The sequence below is a fragment of the Coenobita brevimanus genome, chromosome 77 (genome assembly GCF_032717465.1).
Source record: "Coenobita brevimanus isolate Jiangsu-jjx chromosome 77, ASM3271746v2, whole genome shotgun sequence".
NCBI classification, from domain to species: Eukaryota; Metazoa; Arthropoda; class Malacostraca; order Decapoda; family Coenobitidae; genus Coenobita; species Coenobita brevimanus.
This window is the reverse complement of record NC_137030.1, coordinates 459,713-474,804: the sequence shown is the minus strand read 5'-3', so window position 1 is coordinate 474,804 and position 15,092 is coordinate 459,713. Positions and strand designations below refer to the sequence as shown.

The 15,092-nt window shown below is 41.0% G+C and overlaps 2 protein-coding genes across 2 annotated transcripts; one reads left to right on the top strand and one right to left on the bottom strand.

Moving 5' to 3' along the window:
* Nucleotides 1-358: 358 nt before the first annotated feature.
* On the top strand, nucleotides 359-7,572 carry LOC145408395 (SAP domain-containing ribonucleoprotein-like). The gene is made up of 8 exons (XM_080279123.1): nucleotides 359-388; nucleotides 2,016-2,112; nucleotides 3,086-3,228; nucleotides 3,791-4,018; nucleotides 4,787-4,924; nucleotides 5,517-5,588; nucleotides 6,661-6,749; nucleotides 7,284-7,572. The coding sequence occupies exons 1-8, from the start codon at nucleotides 359-361 to the stop codon at nucleotides 7,375-7,377; spliced, it is 891 nt and encodes a 296-aa protein (XP_080135249.1). The 3' UTR covers nucleotides 7,378-7,572.
* A 4,097-nt stretch (nucleotides 7,573-11,669) lies between these two features.
* On the bottom strand, nucleotides 11,670-14,544 carry LOC145408535 (uncharacterized). Its single transcript, XM_080279267.1, has 2 exons — nucleotides 14,392-14,544; nucleotides 11,670-13,232 (listed from the first exon to the last, which is right to left on the bottom strand). The coding sequence occupies exons 1-2, from the start codon at nucleotides 14,542-14,544 to the stop codon at nucleotides 11,670-11,672; spliced, it is 1,716 nt and encodes a 571-aa protein (XP_080135393.1).
* Nucleotides 14,545-15,092: the final 548 nt, after the last annotated feature.

Below are 15,092 nucleotides of genomic sequence, written 5' to 3'. Positions count from 1 at the left end.
TTCGTCCATTTGCAGCCTATTTAGAATAAGACAGTTCTGCATCCTATCCATAGCACCTCTTCGTGACTATGATCATAATTAATATTGTCATAATGAGTAACATTATTAAATTTGTAAAAATATCAATAGCTAAAATGTTGGAGTTTTCTCAGTGATGTAAAGCTAAAAAAAATAATAATATAAATAGTCGTTGCTTTATACACTGGGATGAAATCAGTAATATTGTAACGATTTATATATAAATTTAATTAAATGAATTATAAGGGCGTGTTGTTAAAGTAAAACCTCTTATACTAAAAATCTTATTAATACAGATCAGTTTACAACTTTACACTCATGCGTTGTCATACCAACAAACATGGATGACGCCGCGCTGTCGAAAATGAAGGCAAGTCTTATATTTTTCCACATTTTCCTCAATATTTCACCCTTCTTTGTATCCCAAACCTCGGATTGGAACTTACGAAGTGTGCACATTGAGGTTTTTGGGTAATGCTTAAGTACAGGTAGAAAATTAGGATTAAATTGAACTTCCGCGCTTTCGGAACAGCTCGGCGTCTTGCCAAAGTTTTCAGGTTTTATATAAATTTTCTAAACCTCGGCTTCCTGAGTTAAATCTGGCTTGTGGCGGCTTGGATTAGTCCCTCCTCGAAAGTATAATTTATTTTTTGCGGAATCTTGATGTACAGAAGGGATTATATTTGAATTTTGAAGTGCTGGTAGGTGGATGTGATTGCATGTACGGCGTGGATAACATGCCTGTCCCGGTGGTTTTAGTGGCAAAGATCCCAACCCCTTTTCAGCTTCGTTGATGGGTAAATATTCGGACCTACTGTACCTTTATTTTCAGAGTTTTCCCTTTTTCTGTTGCCCTTATTTCCGGTGGTTTATTTTTGGAGACAGTGCCGTAGAAGTGGGTTTTCAGAACAGTTTCCCTCGAAGCAAAAGCTACCCGAAATATGATTAAAAAAAACAGCAGAACAACCAAAATCGACCTAAATACATACAAATAACCTAACCTGACCTAGCCTAGCCTAACTGGGAGGGCTTCCACCGCCCCCATTACATTAACCTAACCAAATATGGAATGGAAATTGTGGTAGCTTACCTGTACTTCCTTATTACACAGTCAATGGGAATCACAAAGCCACGGCTTTCATGAAGTGGTGAAGGTGCGTCCGTTCGTCTGGGTGCATGCGGCAGAACAAGTATCTAACAAAGTAGTGCTCGTAATGGTACGGTATGTGTGATTTCCTGAACCCCAGTCACTGGGTCCACAAAGGCTTCCTGATGGTTAATTGTCTTGCGGATATAGCCTGACTCAGACCTACCAGTAGTACTTGTAACATAGTTGGTGTGTTATCACCTAGCAGAGATCTCTAACCCCATTTTAACTTAGTTTGTGTCCAGTGTAGGCAGATCAGAGGATAAATTGACTAGTAATCAAGAAGATTCATTTCTGCTGTATGTGATTGCAGGTATGGTAATGATAAACAATTGCATTGTTGGTTTCTTTTTGCCTGGTAAAGATCCATAACCCCTTTTTAGCATAGTTTATCCCTCTGTAAAAGTGTATTTATTTTCTGTGGGTGTTTGATAATGAGACAGATATATATTTACATGATAAGTACTGTAACCTTATAGGCCAACAGGTAAATCCCCTGGAACCAGAACATCAGATTTCCAAAAAACTTTCACTCTCCAGAATATTTTCCCATGCAGTAGGAGGGTGTTGATATCGTCTTTCCTCACACAGTCATTGTAATACTGTATAAAGACAAGGTTTATTTATGGACAGGTGTATCAACAGGTGATATCTTACTAACAAAAGAAACTTCATTGCATTCACTGCTCATGGTACTGTAGGCTATTTGTTTATACATGATCTCAGTTATCATGTTTCTCCTTGACAATATATTCCATTTCCTGTAAAGCCTTTGCACCCAAGCATTTCAGGTATGAAGTTTGTACCGTACAGGAAAAATCCTTATTATACCGTAGTTTTCACGTGACAGGTGGCAGACTTGAAGAAGGAGCTGAAGAACCGGGGCTTACCTGTGACCGGCAACAAGACTGAGTTGGTGGAGAGACTGCAGCTGGCATTGGAGGGAGGTAGGCAGTGCATTAAACTCTCCATATAATCAGTGTACAGGAAGAAGAGAGTGGAGCAGCATATTGGTGAAAGGGAAGGATGTGGAAGAGGATTATTTGAGAGAGATGGGGGGAGTGTGGAAGTGGAAGAGGAGTGTTTGAGAGAAAGAGAGGGGGGAGATGGAAGTGGAAGAGGAGTGTGTGAGAGAGGGCAGGAGGTGGAAGTAGAAGAGGAATGTGAGAGAGAGGGGGAAGGTGGAAGTGGAAAAGGAATGTTTGAGAGAGAGAGAGGGTCATGAGGTGGAAGTGGAAGAGGAGTGTTGGAGAGAGAGGGGGGGTACCGTAGGTGTTGTGAGGATAAATAATGTAAACAGGAGATATTTCTGTAACATTCAGTGCCCTTTGTGGGGACTCTCAGTGGGAAGCAAGGTGTTGGAGTTGATGGTGATGATGAGTTGGATGGCTGTAGTACAGTACCATGCTTTTATATATATATATATATATATATATATATATATATATATATATATATATATATATATATATATATATATATACCGGTACGGTATATACTAAAAATAAAAAAAAAAATATTTTGGAAGTCTGTAAAATTCATAGATTTATAATTCAGGGTTTCATCCCAGAAATTAACAGGTGTGTGAGTGTTTTGTGTTCTTGGTGTATTGCATTGTACGTATTTATGTGTTTTGAAATGATGAGAACACAGTTACAGTAATGTCTGTTTTAAATATCGTCGTCATCATCATCATCATCATCATCGTGACCTTGTTCCCCACCTAAGGATGGACCAAGGTAGGGCCCAGAAAACAAGGAAAATGAAACCATGATAAAAGGAGAACAATCAACAGCATACCCAATTAAACAAACTACACACTTACTCAGACACCATTCAAGCCCCCGGAATCCTTACTCTACCTCAATCAACCCTCTGGTTTAATCCCTTGTGCTAATTTCCAACTTCATTTTCCTGCAGGAGAAAATGCTGCCATTGCAGAGGGAGAGGGAGGAGAGGAGGAGTTTGACGAAGAGGATATCTTAGGAGGAGAAGAGGGAATGGAAGAAGAAATTACCCCACAGGAGGAGGAGGCTGCCCTGGGAGGCATTAGGCTGAAGGATGTGAGTAGAGAGAGATGGCGGGTGGGGGATGAAAGTGGTGGGGAAGGAGAAGGAGAGGTAGAGGATAGGAAAGAAGAGAGAGAATCTGTGATAAGGAGAGAGAGAGGGGGGGGGGGAATTTATTGGAGGCTCTACCTCTAGTTTGAAATGTTCAACTTTCTGTAGCCTAAGTGTCAGAAAGAGACATTGCTACATCACTACTTCCTTTCCATGGCACTTTTTCATGGCTAGCATCATATTGCAGTTTTAATCTAATAGTGCATTTCAGCATTGAGGATTGGAGGGATGGTAGTTTGCACCATGCTCATTTTAACTAGGCAGAGATTTTTGTCCTCTTTCAACTTCTTAACTGTAGCTCAGTGGTAGAATATGTATAAGATAGTATTACAGTTAACCATCCCTTCCATAGACCTTCTTCAGTACTAGCATCATGCTTGAGTGTTATTGTTACAACCTCAGCTGTGAAGATGGAGAGACGGCTGTTTTAGGTGATGCTAGAGTATTATGATACTGTAGTAATTTTCTGTTTATTTTCTTTTGAATTTGCTTTTAATTTTTCCAGCCCTCTGCATTACTAGCTCAGCCTGAGAAAAAGAAAATCAGCCTGAAGAGGTCTGAACCACCTCAACCTACCCCGGTAACCAAGGAGGAGGAAGAGAAGAAAGAAGAGGAAGGAGGAGAGAAGAAGGAGGGAGAAGAGGATGAAGCTGAGGAGAAGGATGAAGGAAAGGAAAATGATGGAGAGGCACCAAAGAAGCTGATCAAGCTGGATGTGGAGGGTGAAAAGAATGTGAGTAAAAAGAGAATATAAGCAAAAGAGTAGTGTAAATAGAGGAGAGGAGAGAAATAGAGGGAGGTAAAAGTAGGAAGTAGAAAATGAGAGAGAATGAAAGACCAAAAGAGAAAAATGGAGGGAGAAGGGAGGGATGGAAAATGAGGGAGCAAGGCCAGAGAAGTTAATCTGAATGGATGTGAACAATAAAAATACTGTAGTGTAGGTAAAGAGAGAAGAGGAGAATAATAAGGCATATTATACAGTGTTATGGGCTGTTGTACACTGTTACCCAGTATACAGTTGCATGAAGCACTATCATTTGCTTACATATTAATGCAATTTTATACTCCTCACGTGATCAAACCCCCACAATGTGTTTCTCCTAATGCTTCCTATCACATCCACACCACAAAGCTGCTTCACTTCTTCATTTATCAGTCTCTCTCCATGTGATAGAGAGCAAGAGACTGACGAGGAGAATGTATGTGAGTGATGTGGAGGGGGAGAGAGGGAAGGGGAGGCCTAGGATGAGATGGAGGGACGGGGTGGAGAGGTGTATGAGAGAGGGGGGTGTGAGCTTGGAGCAGGGCAGTGAAATGGTGAGAGACAGGGCGACATGGAGGCAATTAGTTTGTGGCCATCCCTTAGAGGATTAAGACATCTGGCAGTAGATAGATAGTTATACTCTTGTGCACCGTAATGCAATATTATACAGTGTTCACTATGTTATACACTTGTATGCCATTATGCAGTATTACTCACCATAATACACTGTTGTTTCAGCGTCTAGAGACAAGAGCAGAAAGGTTTGGAGTGCCGATGACAGAAGAAGCAAAGAAAGCATCTCGAGCAGAGCGGTTTGGGGTGGCCAATGGTGCCGCCAAGGGGGGCAGACCTGCTAAACTTTCCATGGAAACTGGGGTGGGTACTTAAGTTTTACATGGCTATAGTATTTATTGTTATTTAACTATGATCTATCTGGCCAAGCATACCCATTGACCACACACAGATAAACAACAGCTTCTTTGGGACCATCCTACAGATACAGTACAGTACACTGTGTACGGATCTAGTGTCCCCTTGTGGTAGACAGTGCCTCACCGGGATTGAACCAGGGCCTTTTGCATGTTGAGGTACAGAGAGATAGGAGGAGATTTGGCTCGTGGGTGGATACAGTAGCTGCTCCACCCAGGGATCTCAGTGCCATCATTTGTAGGGTCCTCGTCAGTGCTTGTGCCTGTACTGTAAAACCCCATTAAGGTGAACTTCTGGCAAGACAGACAAGAAAAGAAATGATTTCCCAATTGAGAAAACAGCCCTACGCAAGGCATGGTGTGTCGACCTTAAATCTTACCATTGTTTGTTTAGTTGCTCTTTCTTCTGTTGCTAATTGGATAAAATGCTGTGACCAGCGGTCCATTCGCGAGTATCATTATATGAGCAAGGGCCTTAATCATTCCTTGAATTAAAACCCATATGGATTATTTATACATCTGTGCTTCTGTATTTTCAGGGTATTGATTTGGATAGATTGAAGGCGCGAGCAGAAAGGTTCGGTGAGGTGACATCAAAATCACTTAGCAAGGTGAGCTAATTCCCCTTATACGTGTCTTGTATTTCATTGTATCCTGTTTGGTTCTCCTCCCTTTACCTCTCCAGGCATCAGGTTAAAGATGGTGTATGCCACTCTGTTTTTCAGGAGGCTGGTGATTACATAACAGTGCTGTTTACCACAAAAAAGTGTAAGAAAGGTAATAGGTGAATTATTAAAGAATCATTTAATTGCATAGTGAGATTTGGTAATTCATTTTGAGGAATTTGGTAATGAGTTGGCATGAATTCAAACCTGTGGTAATTCCATTGTGATCCATACTGTACTCCACCTTTTCCAAAGTGCTGGATCTGGCCATGCTGTTTACAGTACTCCCGTGTCAGTTACAAATACAGTAGGGTTAGGTTAATGGGAATTGGAATAAGTTAGTGGGAATAGAATTGAATGTTGTGGCCTCTGGCCTATCTGAAATGTGAACCCAGTGCACTGCAGGCCAAGCTAGCCCTTCCTCTGCAATCCACTATTCTCCTTTCAAGGGATAGGGAAAGGAGTGAAGGATGTTTGTAAAACCAGGCCGTAGAGCCGTCTAGTTGTGTCATTGCCATCACTTGAAGGCATCCTCAAGGATAAAGTTCACAAAAAGCTGTTGACTTGCACTAACTCACCGATAGTGGAAAGAATAGGTCAGCCTCAATGTGTGATTGAGTATCGTATATGGAAAACTGATCAGATAATGAATGATCATACAGTATGTTGAACATGGGGATCGTATCCATTGTATAGGTGAAATTGGCAGTCATATTGAAAGTGTTATATTGCAGGGGATCATAGAGATCATGAAAAAGTGTGCTAAAATGTTAACATATAAATGAACAATTGTATAATGGTCGATCGTTAAATGAGGGTAACATCTGCTAAGATGTTAATGTGCCCAGTGAATTGCTTTGGAAGAGGTGATACAAAATTTCCAGAACCACTTATGATAGTACCCAAAGCTCTCGCACAACTGTGACTGCATTATCTCTCACTGGTGTTTCATATCGTTTATCATTTATCAAGGCTCCAATGTGCTTGCATGCCTGAGCAATTCCGTATTTTCTTTCAGCTGTCCGAGCAAGAGAAGCGAAAACAAAGAGAGGCTCGTTTTGGGGCTCCAGCCAATGACAAACCAAAAGCAGAAGGAAACACACTTATGTAAGTCCCTGTGCTTTTCTTTTACTTGTAGGGTAATACTAATTGTGTCAGGTTTGTGTGTGTGCACACGCACATGTGCCCGTGTGCACATGCAAGTGTGCTTGTACTTCTGTCAGCCATACCCTGCCCCAAGGTTCCCCAGAGGAAGCAAGGCATCGAAGATGGTGATGACCACTGGGTTTGTGTTCTTGTACTTGCATCCCCTTCTTGTGCATTTTTGTTTACCGGAGTTATTCAAATTTCACATCCAATCTTCTCATTTGAGCTATGTTACCAAGATTGATTCTTCAGAGGAAAATGTGGATGGGGCCATGAATAAGAATTTCTCAGTATTTTGTTCAGGGGCCACAGAAGAGGGCCAATTTTGAACAGTTGAGACTGTTTGTTAGTTCTACTTATTTTTACCTTCTCATTCATGTCCTGGATCCTTCGTCACCTTGGCCCATAGATGAGACTACAGCTTAAGATGATAATGGTAATGATGCTGATGATTACCTTACCTCCAGCAGTCCCCTCACTTGATCCTCTTTACAGCACCAGCCTAAGTTCGACCAAGTCTGCCTCAGCGACTACCAAAGAGCAAGATGAGGTGTTGAAGAAACGTGCTGAGAGGTTTGCCATCAAGTAACCTGTCACCTTGGAATCCTCTCCAGCATTCCCATTTGCGTATGGAGTTTTTTATAGAAGTGTCTGAAGTGACGGAAGGATTTGCGTGTGTCTCCCTGTTCCCTAGATTTTTAAAAATGCGTCTCTTTGCAGCTTTCGGAATTTTATGGTGGCCTACATTAAATTTTCTATTTCACTGAGAAATTTCTACAGGATTTCAGATGGTTCATTTTTTTTTTTTTTTTTTTTTTCCCCCCCAGCTGTCAGACATTTTTTTTTTTTTTTTAGTTTTAATATGGATCACAGACTTTGAGACTTTTTTTTTTTTTTCTCTCTCTCTCTCTCTCCATGGAGATCCTTACCATTTTTGATAGGTTGTTAGTACTTGCCTAGCCCCAGGTTCCTACACTCCTCATGGGACGGCATAGGATTGGATGATGGATGGATGGATGGTTTGTATTTGTGAACATTCTCCATTTGCTCCCCTGAAATTCATGAAGTTTGGTGTAACAGGCATGAAAGATTGGAAGGAGAACTTGAAGAAATGCACAGAGAGGTTTACCATCAAGTGATCTTTCGTCTCTGACCTTCACATGAGCCCGAGAATTCATATTGGCACACAGAATTTTTTTTTTTTCCTTTCTGATTGCCTTTCAAAAATCCTTATGGATTTCTTTGTGACCAAACTTAATATCTTCTTTACTGCTAGTGAAATTTCCATGTTGAGTGATTACTGCATTCTGTCAGGACTGATGATACTGGTGTAGAATGTTAGCTGTTTGCAGAATAGTTTAATATCACATAACTGGTAAAATAATCAGCCAGAACACTAGATAATCCTGACCCTAGTGCCTGTCTCTTGGACCTGTTCCTGATAAATACCCCAGATCAGACCAGGATAGGGGTACTCTCACCACTTGTTCTTTAATTCAATCATTTATAAAGGTTCCAACATGCGTACATGCATTGGCTTTGGTCACCTAATAGCAGCTCCATGTTGTTCGACCTCTAGCAGCCTCACTGTCCAGTCCCTTACCCCTGAGGTCACACTGTATGACCTTGTCCCAAGTCTTGTTTGGTCATCCTCTTTTAATTCCACCCTCAGCATTTACACATGCACCTTTCCATTTGGCTGTCATACATTTTGCTCTCTCTCTCTCTCTTTCTCACTCTCTCTCTCTCAAGCCTTCCCTGTGCTTCTGAGTTTTCTCAATGGTCCACAGATTCCTTTATGATATAATTTTTTAATTAATATTTTTCCTCGGGAAGGCATGAGCATTCTGATTGGATAATAGAATTTTTATACTTTTTTAAAATTTGTCTTGAAGAACATTTTCCATCTTTCATTTTGCTGCTCTGAATTCAATGAGGGGGATTACTTGCTCAGTTGTATAGACATCCGTCACTTCTGTCCCAATCCCCCAAAAGAATGATAATGGACTGCCAAAGAAAAACAACATCAGCCTACAGTCCACTGGGTTCACATTCAGATGAGCTTGAGGCCACACACACACAGAATGTCACTGGATGGAATGGGCTGAGAGGAAGCTTGGCGTATTTTGATTTAGTTTGATTTTTTTTTAGATATGATTAAGTCTCCATGGTCACTATAGTCCGTTTATTTTTACCTTACAGAACTGGGCCAGTCCCAGACCTTGAATGCGAGTTGTGGTTATGTGATATTTGATGAGGCTAAATTATGAGACAGGAATTTGCTTACTAGATAAATCAGCTCCCCAATCTACACCTGGTCATTATCTGAGATGAAAGGGGTTAGTGAAATTTGAGAAGTCTTTTATGAGTCTCCTTGTTTAATAGGCAAATCACAGTTCTTTTTCAGGTTAGAACAGTGTGCTGTATTGTACAAAACATTTTAATCATGTAATTCAAACATTTACTTGTATGTATTGCAGTACATTAATGACTATAAGTACAAGTGTATGTTGCGATTCTGAGATTGTAGATAAAGGCATTCTTATCTATTTATATGTATTATTTATCCATATTTGCTTCAGTGTAATACTTTGGGAAGTACGTGTAAAAGTCTTAATAATTCATGTTGTGTAACCTTGGTCTGTCTGGCTGTGCATACCCTACAAGTACATCACATTACATACATCATGTAGAGGTTAGGCACCCCCTTGCAGTAGACAGCACCTCACCAGGGTCCTTCCCATGGTGAGGCGTAAGGAAGTGCGTATGAGGAGGTTTGGCTCCAGGGTGGACACTGTAGCTGCTTGGTTCCACTCTGGGTAAATTCTCATCAAAATCAGGATCCAAGAGAGAGACATTAGCACCAAATACATGCTTTATTTTGCCATACATTACCACAGCAAGACAGACCTATCTTTAATTAATGAGTATTTTTGTAACTTTGTACTATAAGCAGTTGTGTGATATTGCTTTTACAGTATTGCTATGTTAACAATGTTTTCTAGGCAGCCAAGGAGGCTTAGCACTTCTTTAGTGATTTATTTTGCATATTACACATTAACATTGTCTTATGTGCTGGTGCTGGTGAGGGATGCCATTATGTGGTAGTGCCAATATAACCAGGCTGCGAAGCCGCCTGACTACAAGTATCCCTCATTCCCTTTTGTTCCCCAAAAGGAGGATGCTGGGCTACAGAAGAAGGGCAGCTTCATTCTGCAGTCCACCGGCTTCATGTTTCAGATGAACCTGGGGCTACAACTACTACTACCACTACTACTTGTATGCTGTTAACATATCTTTCATATATACATAGTTTACATTAACGTACAAGAGGATATTTAGTTTAATGTACAGAATAAGTCACTTAAAAAGAGGTTTTAAGAAGCCTCCTATGCCACTTCGAATACAACTTAATTACTATACCGAGTGTGGGAGGTACAGACTTTTCTGCACATTTCACCAAAACGTGAATTATCCAATAAATGAAATAAATAGTTTGGAGGTTGCCAAATTAAAGTAATAGTATTCCACAAGGACTTAAGTGGTGAACTATATAGGATGGATATTCTGTAAATAGTGCTCCACTACAAACTCATCTGGCAGTATCTTATGTGTTGTGGGGATGGGTCAGTCTGCAGGTGTGGGCATGGGTGTGGCAGTAGGAAAAGGGTAGACTTTGATTGGGCATGGAAGGTGAAAAATTTGAATGTCAGGGGTAGGGTTGCAAGAAGCCAACATAAAAAGACCTGGAACAAGATCAGGAATAAGGGACTCGATAGGGAGGCTGCCAGAGATTGAGCAGTGTGGAGAGCTGCCATTAGGTGACCAAGGTCGACTCATGCAAACACGTTGGAGCCTTTATAAATGATATGATACAACTGAGACATCTCCATAATACACAAGAAATCATTCAGTGGAGTGGAAGAGGAGAGTTATGCCTGGACCACCCTTTATATTGAGACACTAGATATAATTATTGCACATCTATATTGGAATACTCTACTGTGAGTATTTTCAGTATCTTCACTAAAAATCCTACAGGAACCTATTTGAAATCTATATTTTTTATATATGAGGGATTTCTGTTTTGTATTGTGTGCAATGTATCTTATACATTGGATACTTAAACAGCGTATAAAACATTAGCCAGCAGAGGTAACAGCTGATCAAAAAAAAAATATATATATATATATATATTTGTGTGCACCCACTAAAAACTATTTGGCAATCGTGGATATGATGAGCTTATAGATGATTTGTAATAGTGAAACCGTTTTCATTTGGTTGTGTTGATAATTCAGAATCCTTGGTCTATGTGTCATAATGTATTGCATCACAAGGGTGCTGAATAATTTTTTAGTGGGTGTACATTCTGCTTGAAATAGTCTGACACCAAAAATGATGGATACTGCAAAATAGCTGTTGGTTGTACCCAACAAGAGTAGCCCAGTTTCATATATCATTTACTTGTTACATTTTCTGTCCAGTCCGTAGGAAATGTTATTTTATACACTTTAATCTGAAAACAGATTATTATTCTTTGGACTTCACAAGTTGCATTGGCCATTCAGAATACTGTCAAATCCATCCTGCGTGATGCTTTTTTGACTGAGTGTATTATATTATGTTTCTGCCTAATCAAAGAAAACACACTTCTTTGGTTTAGCTCTACTGCCTGGTTTTATACAGTTCCCTCAGTTCCCTCCCTGTCCCCCAAAAGGAGGACGATGGACTGTAGCAGGAGGGCAACTATAGTCTGCAGTCCACTGAGTTCACATTTCAGATGAGCGTGGGGCTACAGCAACTACCACTAATAAAGCCAGATAATTGTATTCAGTTGAAAATGTCACAGGAGGAAGAATAGGTATATAAATGATATTCTTATACCACTTGTAAGTCCCAGTTATTTGTCTTAACCCTCTCATTCAGCTCATTCACATCCCTGTCGTCCAAACTCCACACATCCAAATGTCCAAGGAAAGTAAGCTTAAGACAATTGGCCAAAAGGGTATTTACAGAAGTCATGGTTAAGAGGCAGTTGGGCTGGTTGTAAAGATTTGTCTTATACTGGCATTCGGCTGTGAAGCTAGTTAGATTTCGCAGGAGTCCAGACAGAACACAGACCAAATCATCTGTGAATTCATCCACAGTGTAGTTACGGTCGTCCGTTAGGGTTATGGCCAGAGATGAGAGGTTTGGTGCCCCAGCAGCGACATTTTTTAAAGCATTGTACTCAATGAAACTTGAACGTACCAGGGTGAGGGACTTTAGTGATTGGAGTTTCAGTGAAGTGCTCTCCTGCTCCTGGCCCATCTGAAACGTGGAGTGGCGAATGGTAAGATCCTTTAGGGGAATTCGACTCTTACTCAGTGCAATCAAAATAGGCCATGCAATTTGAAACTCTAGGTTTATATCCAAAGTGTCTAGGTTTTTGAAGCTGCGGAGGTTGAGGTGGAAATCCGTTTGTGCTATTTTTAAATTTTTGATGCCAACGAATGCCTCCGTAACACCTTTTGTGATAGGCTCAGATGCGATTAGCTCAAGATTTTCCAGACGGGGAAGTAGGCTGGTCAGGTAGGACAGGTCAGGATATCTTCGCCTGTTATAAGTGTCAATGTCACTGAGAAGTTTGAGGTTTAATTTTGATGGTCGGCCTTGCTGAGATTTCAACATATCCAGACTGACTAGCATAGGTACCCCAATTACCTCCTCAAGCTCACGTAAGGAGCAAAGAGCGCTTGCGATGTGTTTAGCTAGGCTCCCATCTTCATCATCCAAACGCGGGAGAACTAAAACTTGCAAGCGAGTGCATCCAGTTGGCTTCAACCCAATGAAGTCGCCTGGTGCCCTGTCGTATATTGCTCCAAGTGATGCAACCAGCTCCCTTTCCCTTTTGGCGAAATTCGGGTCTTCTTTAACATCATTCATAGCAGTGGAAGCATCACATGTACATGCAACTTCGAGCCTTCTTAGATTTGTGCAGTGCCGCCCGATAATTCGTATAACCTCACCAGAAACAAAATGCGGCCATATAATGGCATTCAGGCCCGCTAATTTCTGTGCATGTTCGCCAAAGGTCCGAATCAACATGTTCTCAACTTTGATATTGTCAATTTCACTGGTCTCCTTGGGGTCACGGTTATTGAGCTTACATGTTGAGACCCACTTCATGGTGTGGTGCATCAGCGGAGTCAGATCAAGCTTGGTTATATTAGAATCAAAGAGAGTGGCTAGGCTGTAGCTCAATGCCTGGCCGAGCTTCTCCACGCGCAGGCCAAACTTCACCCTCGTACTCCTGGTCATTGCTTCGGCTACTTGGAGGAACACGCGATGAAACAGTCTCTCCCGACAGTCTTTGGGAACTGCCTGACCAATGTAGTGTTGGACACGAGGGATGTGGCAGCTTCCGTTGGTTGCTAAAATGCCATCTGCTGGTTTGTTGACCTGTGAGGGAAATTTTTTTTTTTTTTCTTTTTTCCTTCTTTTACCTGAAGATATATTATTAGCAGTAGGAAAGGAAATGTAGGGAAAAAGGAGAAATATAATGCCAAATGTGAGAATTGCTAAAAGGCCATCTGCTGGTGTGGTAGTCTGGGGGAGAAAATGAGATTGTAAATGTGCTTTATTTTGCTGCTGCTGTTGCTCCCCTCCCCCCTCCCCTGCTCAAACTGGCTAAGCAGACCCGTTGAGCAAAGGTAAGCAACCGCTTTTGTGGGGCTGTCCTACAGGTAAAGTACAGTAAATCTATCTATCTATTTCCGGACGCCATAATACACCATGTAAGAATCTGGTACCCCCTTGTAGTAGACAGCATTTCGCCAGGGAAATATGAGGAGGTTTAACTCCAGTGTGGATGCTGAAGCTATTCCACCCAGGGTGACGGTGCCATGTGTAGGCTTCTTGTCAGCGCCTCATTTCATAAGGTCCTGCAGCCTGAAGGCGTCAGTCTATTCCTTCTTGATACTACCAGATTATTGTAAAGACAGAATTGAAAGTCATTGAAGGCTACATCTGGAACCTAGAATTTGAAGAAAATCAAAGCAAAATGAAAATCTGATGATAGAATGTAATAAAGATGTCCAAGGGCTGAAGGGCCATTTTTCTTGTGGGAAAAGGCAAAAGAAAAGGAGGGAAGAGAAAGTCAGATCAAAATGTTATACACTGGTTTGCTACTTCTAGGAGTGAAAGAGAATACTGTATTACCTTATTAAGGAGGTGGCTTTTATGGAACAGAAGAGGAAAATCAGAAAGAGGGAAGGACGAAGGAAGAGAAAGAACAGGAAGATAGGAACAAATGTTATCTGCCTGCTTGTTAACCTGTATGGTGAAAAATATATATATTTTATAGCTATCGCTCAAAGGAGGGGAGAGAAATGGAGGGGATGGGAGATAGGTGAGACGTGGTGAAAGGGGAAGAGAGTAAATAGTAGATAATGATAATATGAGATGACAGCATTTATAATCAGTATAAGAACGAGAGCCACACCAAATAACATACCGGTAACATTTTTTTTTTTAATTATGCGGTTTATATTGACATCCAATTTATAGAACTTCAGTGTACGTATTTATTCGTTTAATTTATTTCTCGCCTATCACTCACCACTTTCTTGGATTTTTTGGTTTTCCCGCTCAACTTTTTCGCCGTTCTAGACAATCCGCCTCCGGCTGCCTTGACGAAGGAAAACGTCAACACAGAGGCTACCGCGTCCACACACAGGCATTTAAGAGCTGGTAAGGGCTTCAGGGGAGGCATGGCGGTGTCTGAGGGTGAGAAAAAGAGAGAGAGAGAGGGAATTAGACAGAAGGCCAGTGACAGTTGAAGTAGTTGCCTAGTTGCAACCCCAGGCTTAACTATGACCCCGGCGGACTGCCGGATGAAGTTATCCTGCAATCTACCATTCTTTGAGGGGATAGGGAGGGAGTTGAGGGACTTTTGCATAACCAAGCAGACAAGTCACTTATTTACACTGGCGCCACCACTTGAAGGCAGCCCTCTCCAACACCATTATAGAATTTAACAGTGTATAGCAGTTTTGATAATTATTTTTTTTGACATATTGTGATGATGAAGTTTTGAGGGAATTGTTTCAGGTTGTGATGACGGTGATAGTAATGATGATGCTGTCGGTAATGATGATTATGATGAATCTGAGATATATATTTTTTGCCAGTCGTGATGATGATGAATGGTTTTGAATATATATTTTTGTTACAGGTCGTGATGATAATGATGATGATGATCATAATGGTGATGATGATTGTAATAATGATCATGATACTGATTTTAATGATGGTGATTGA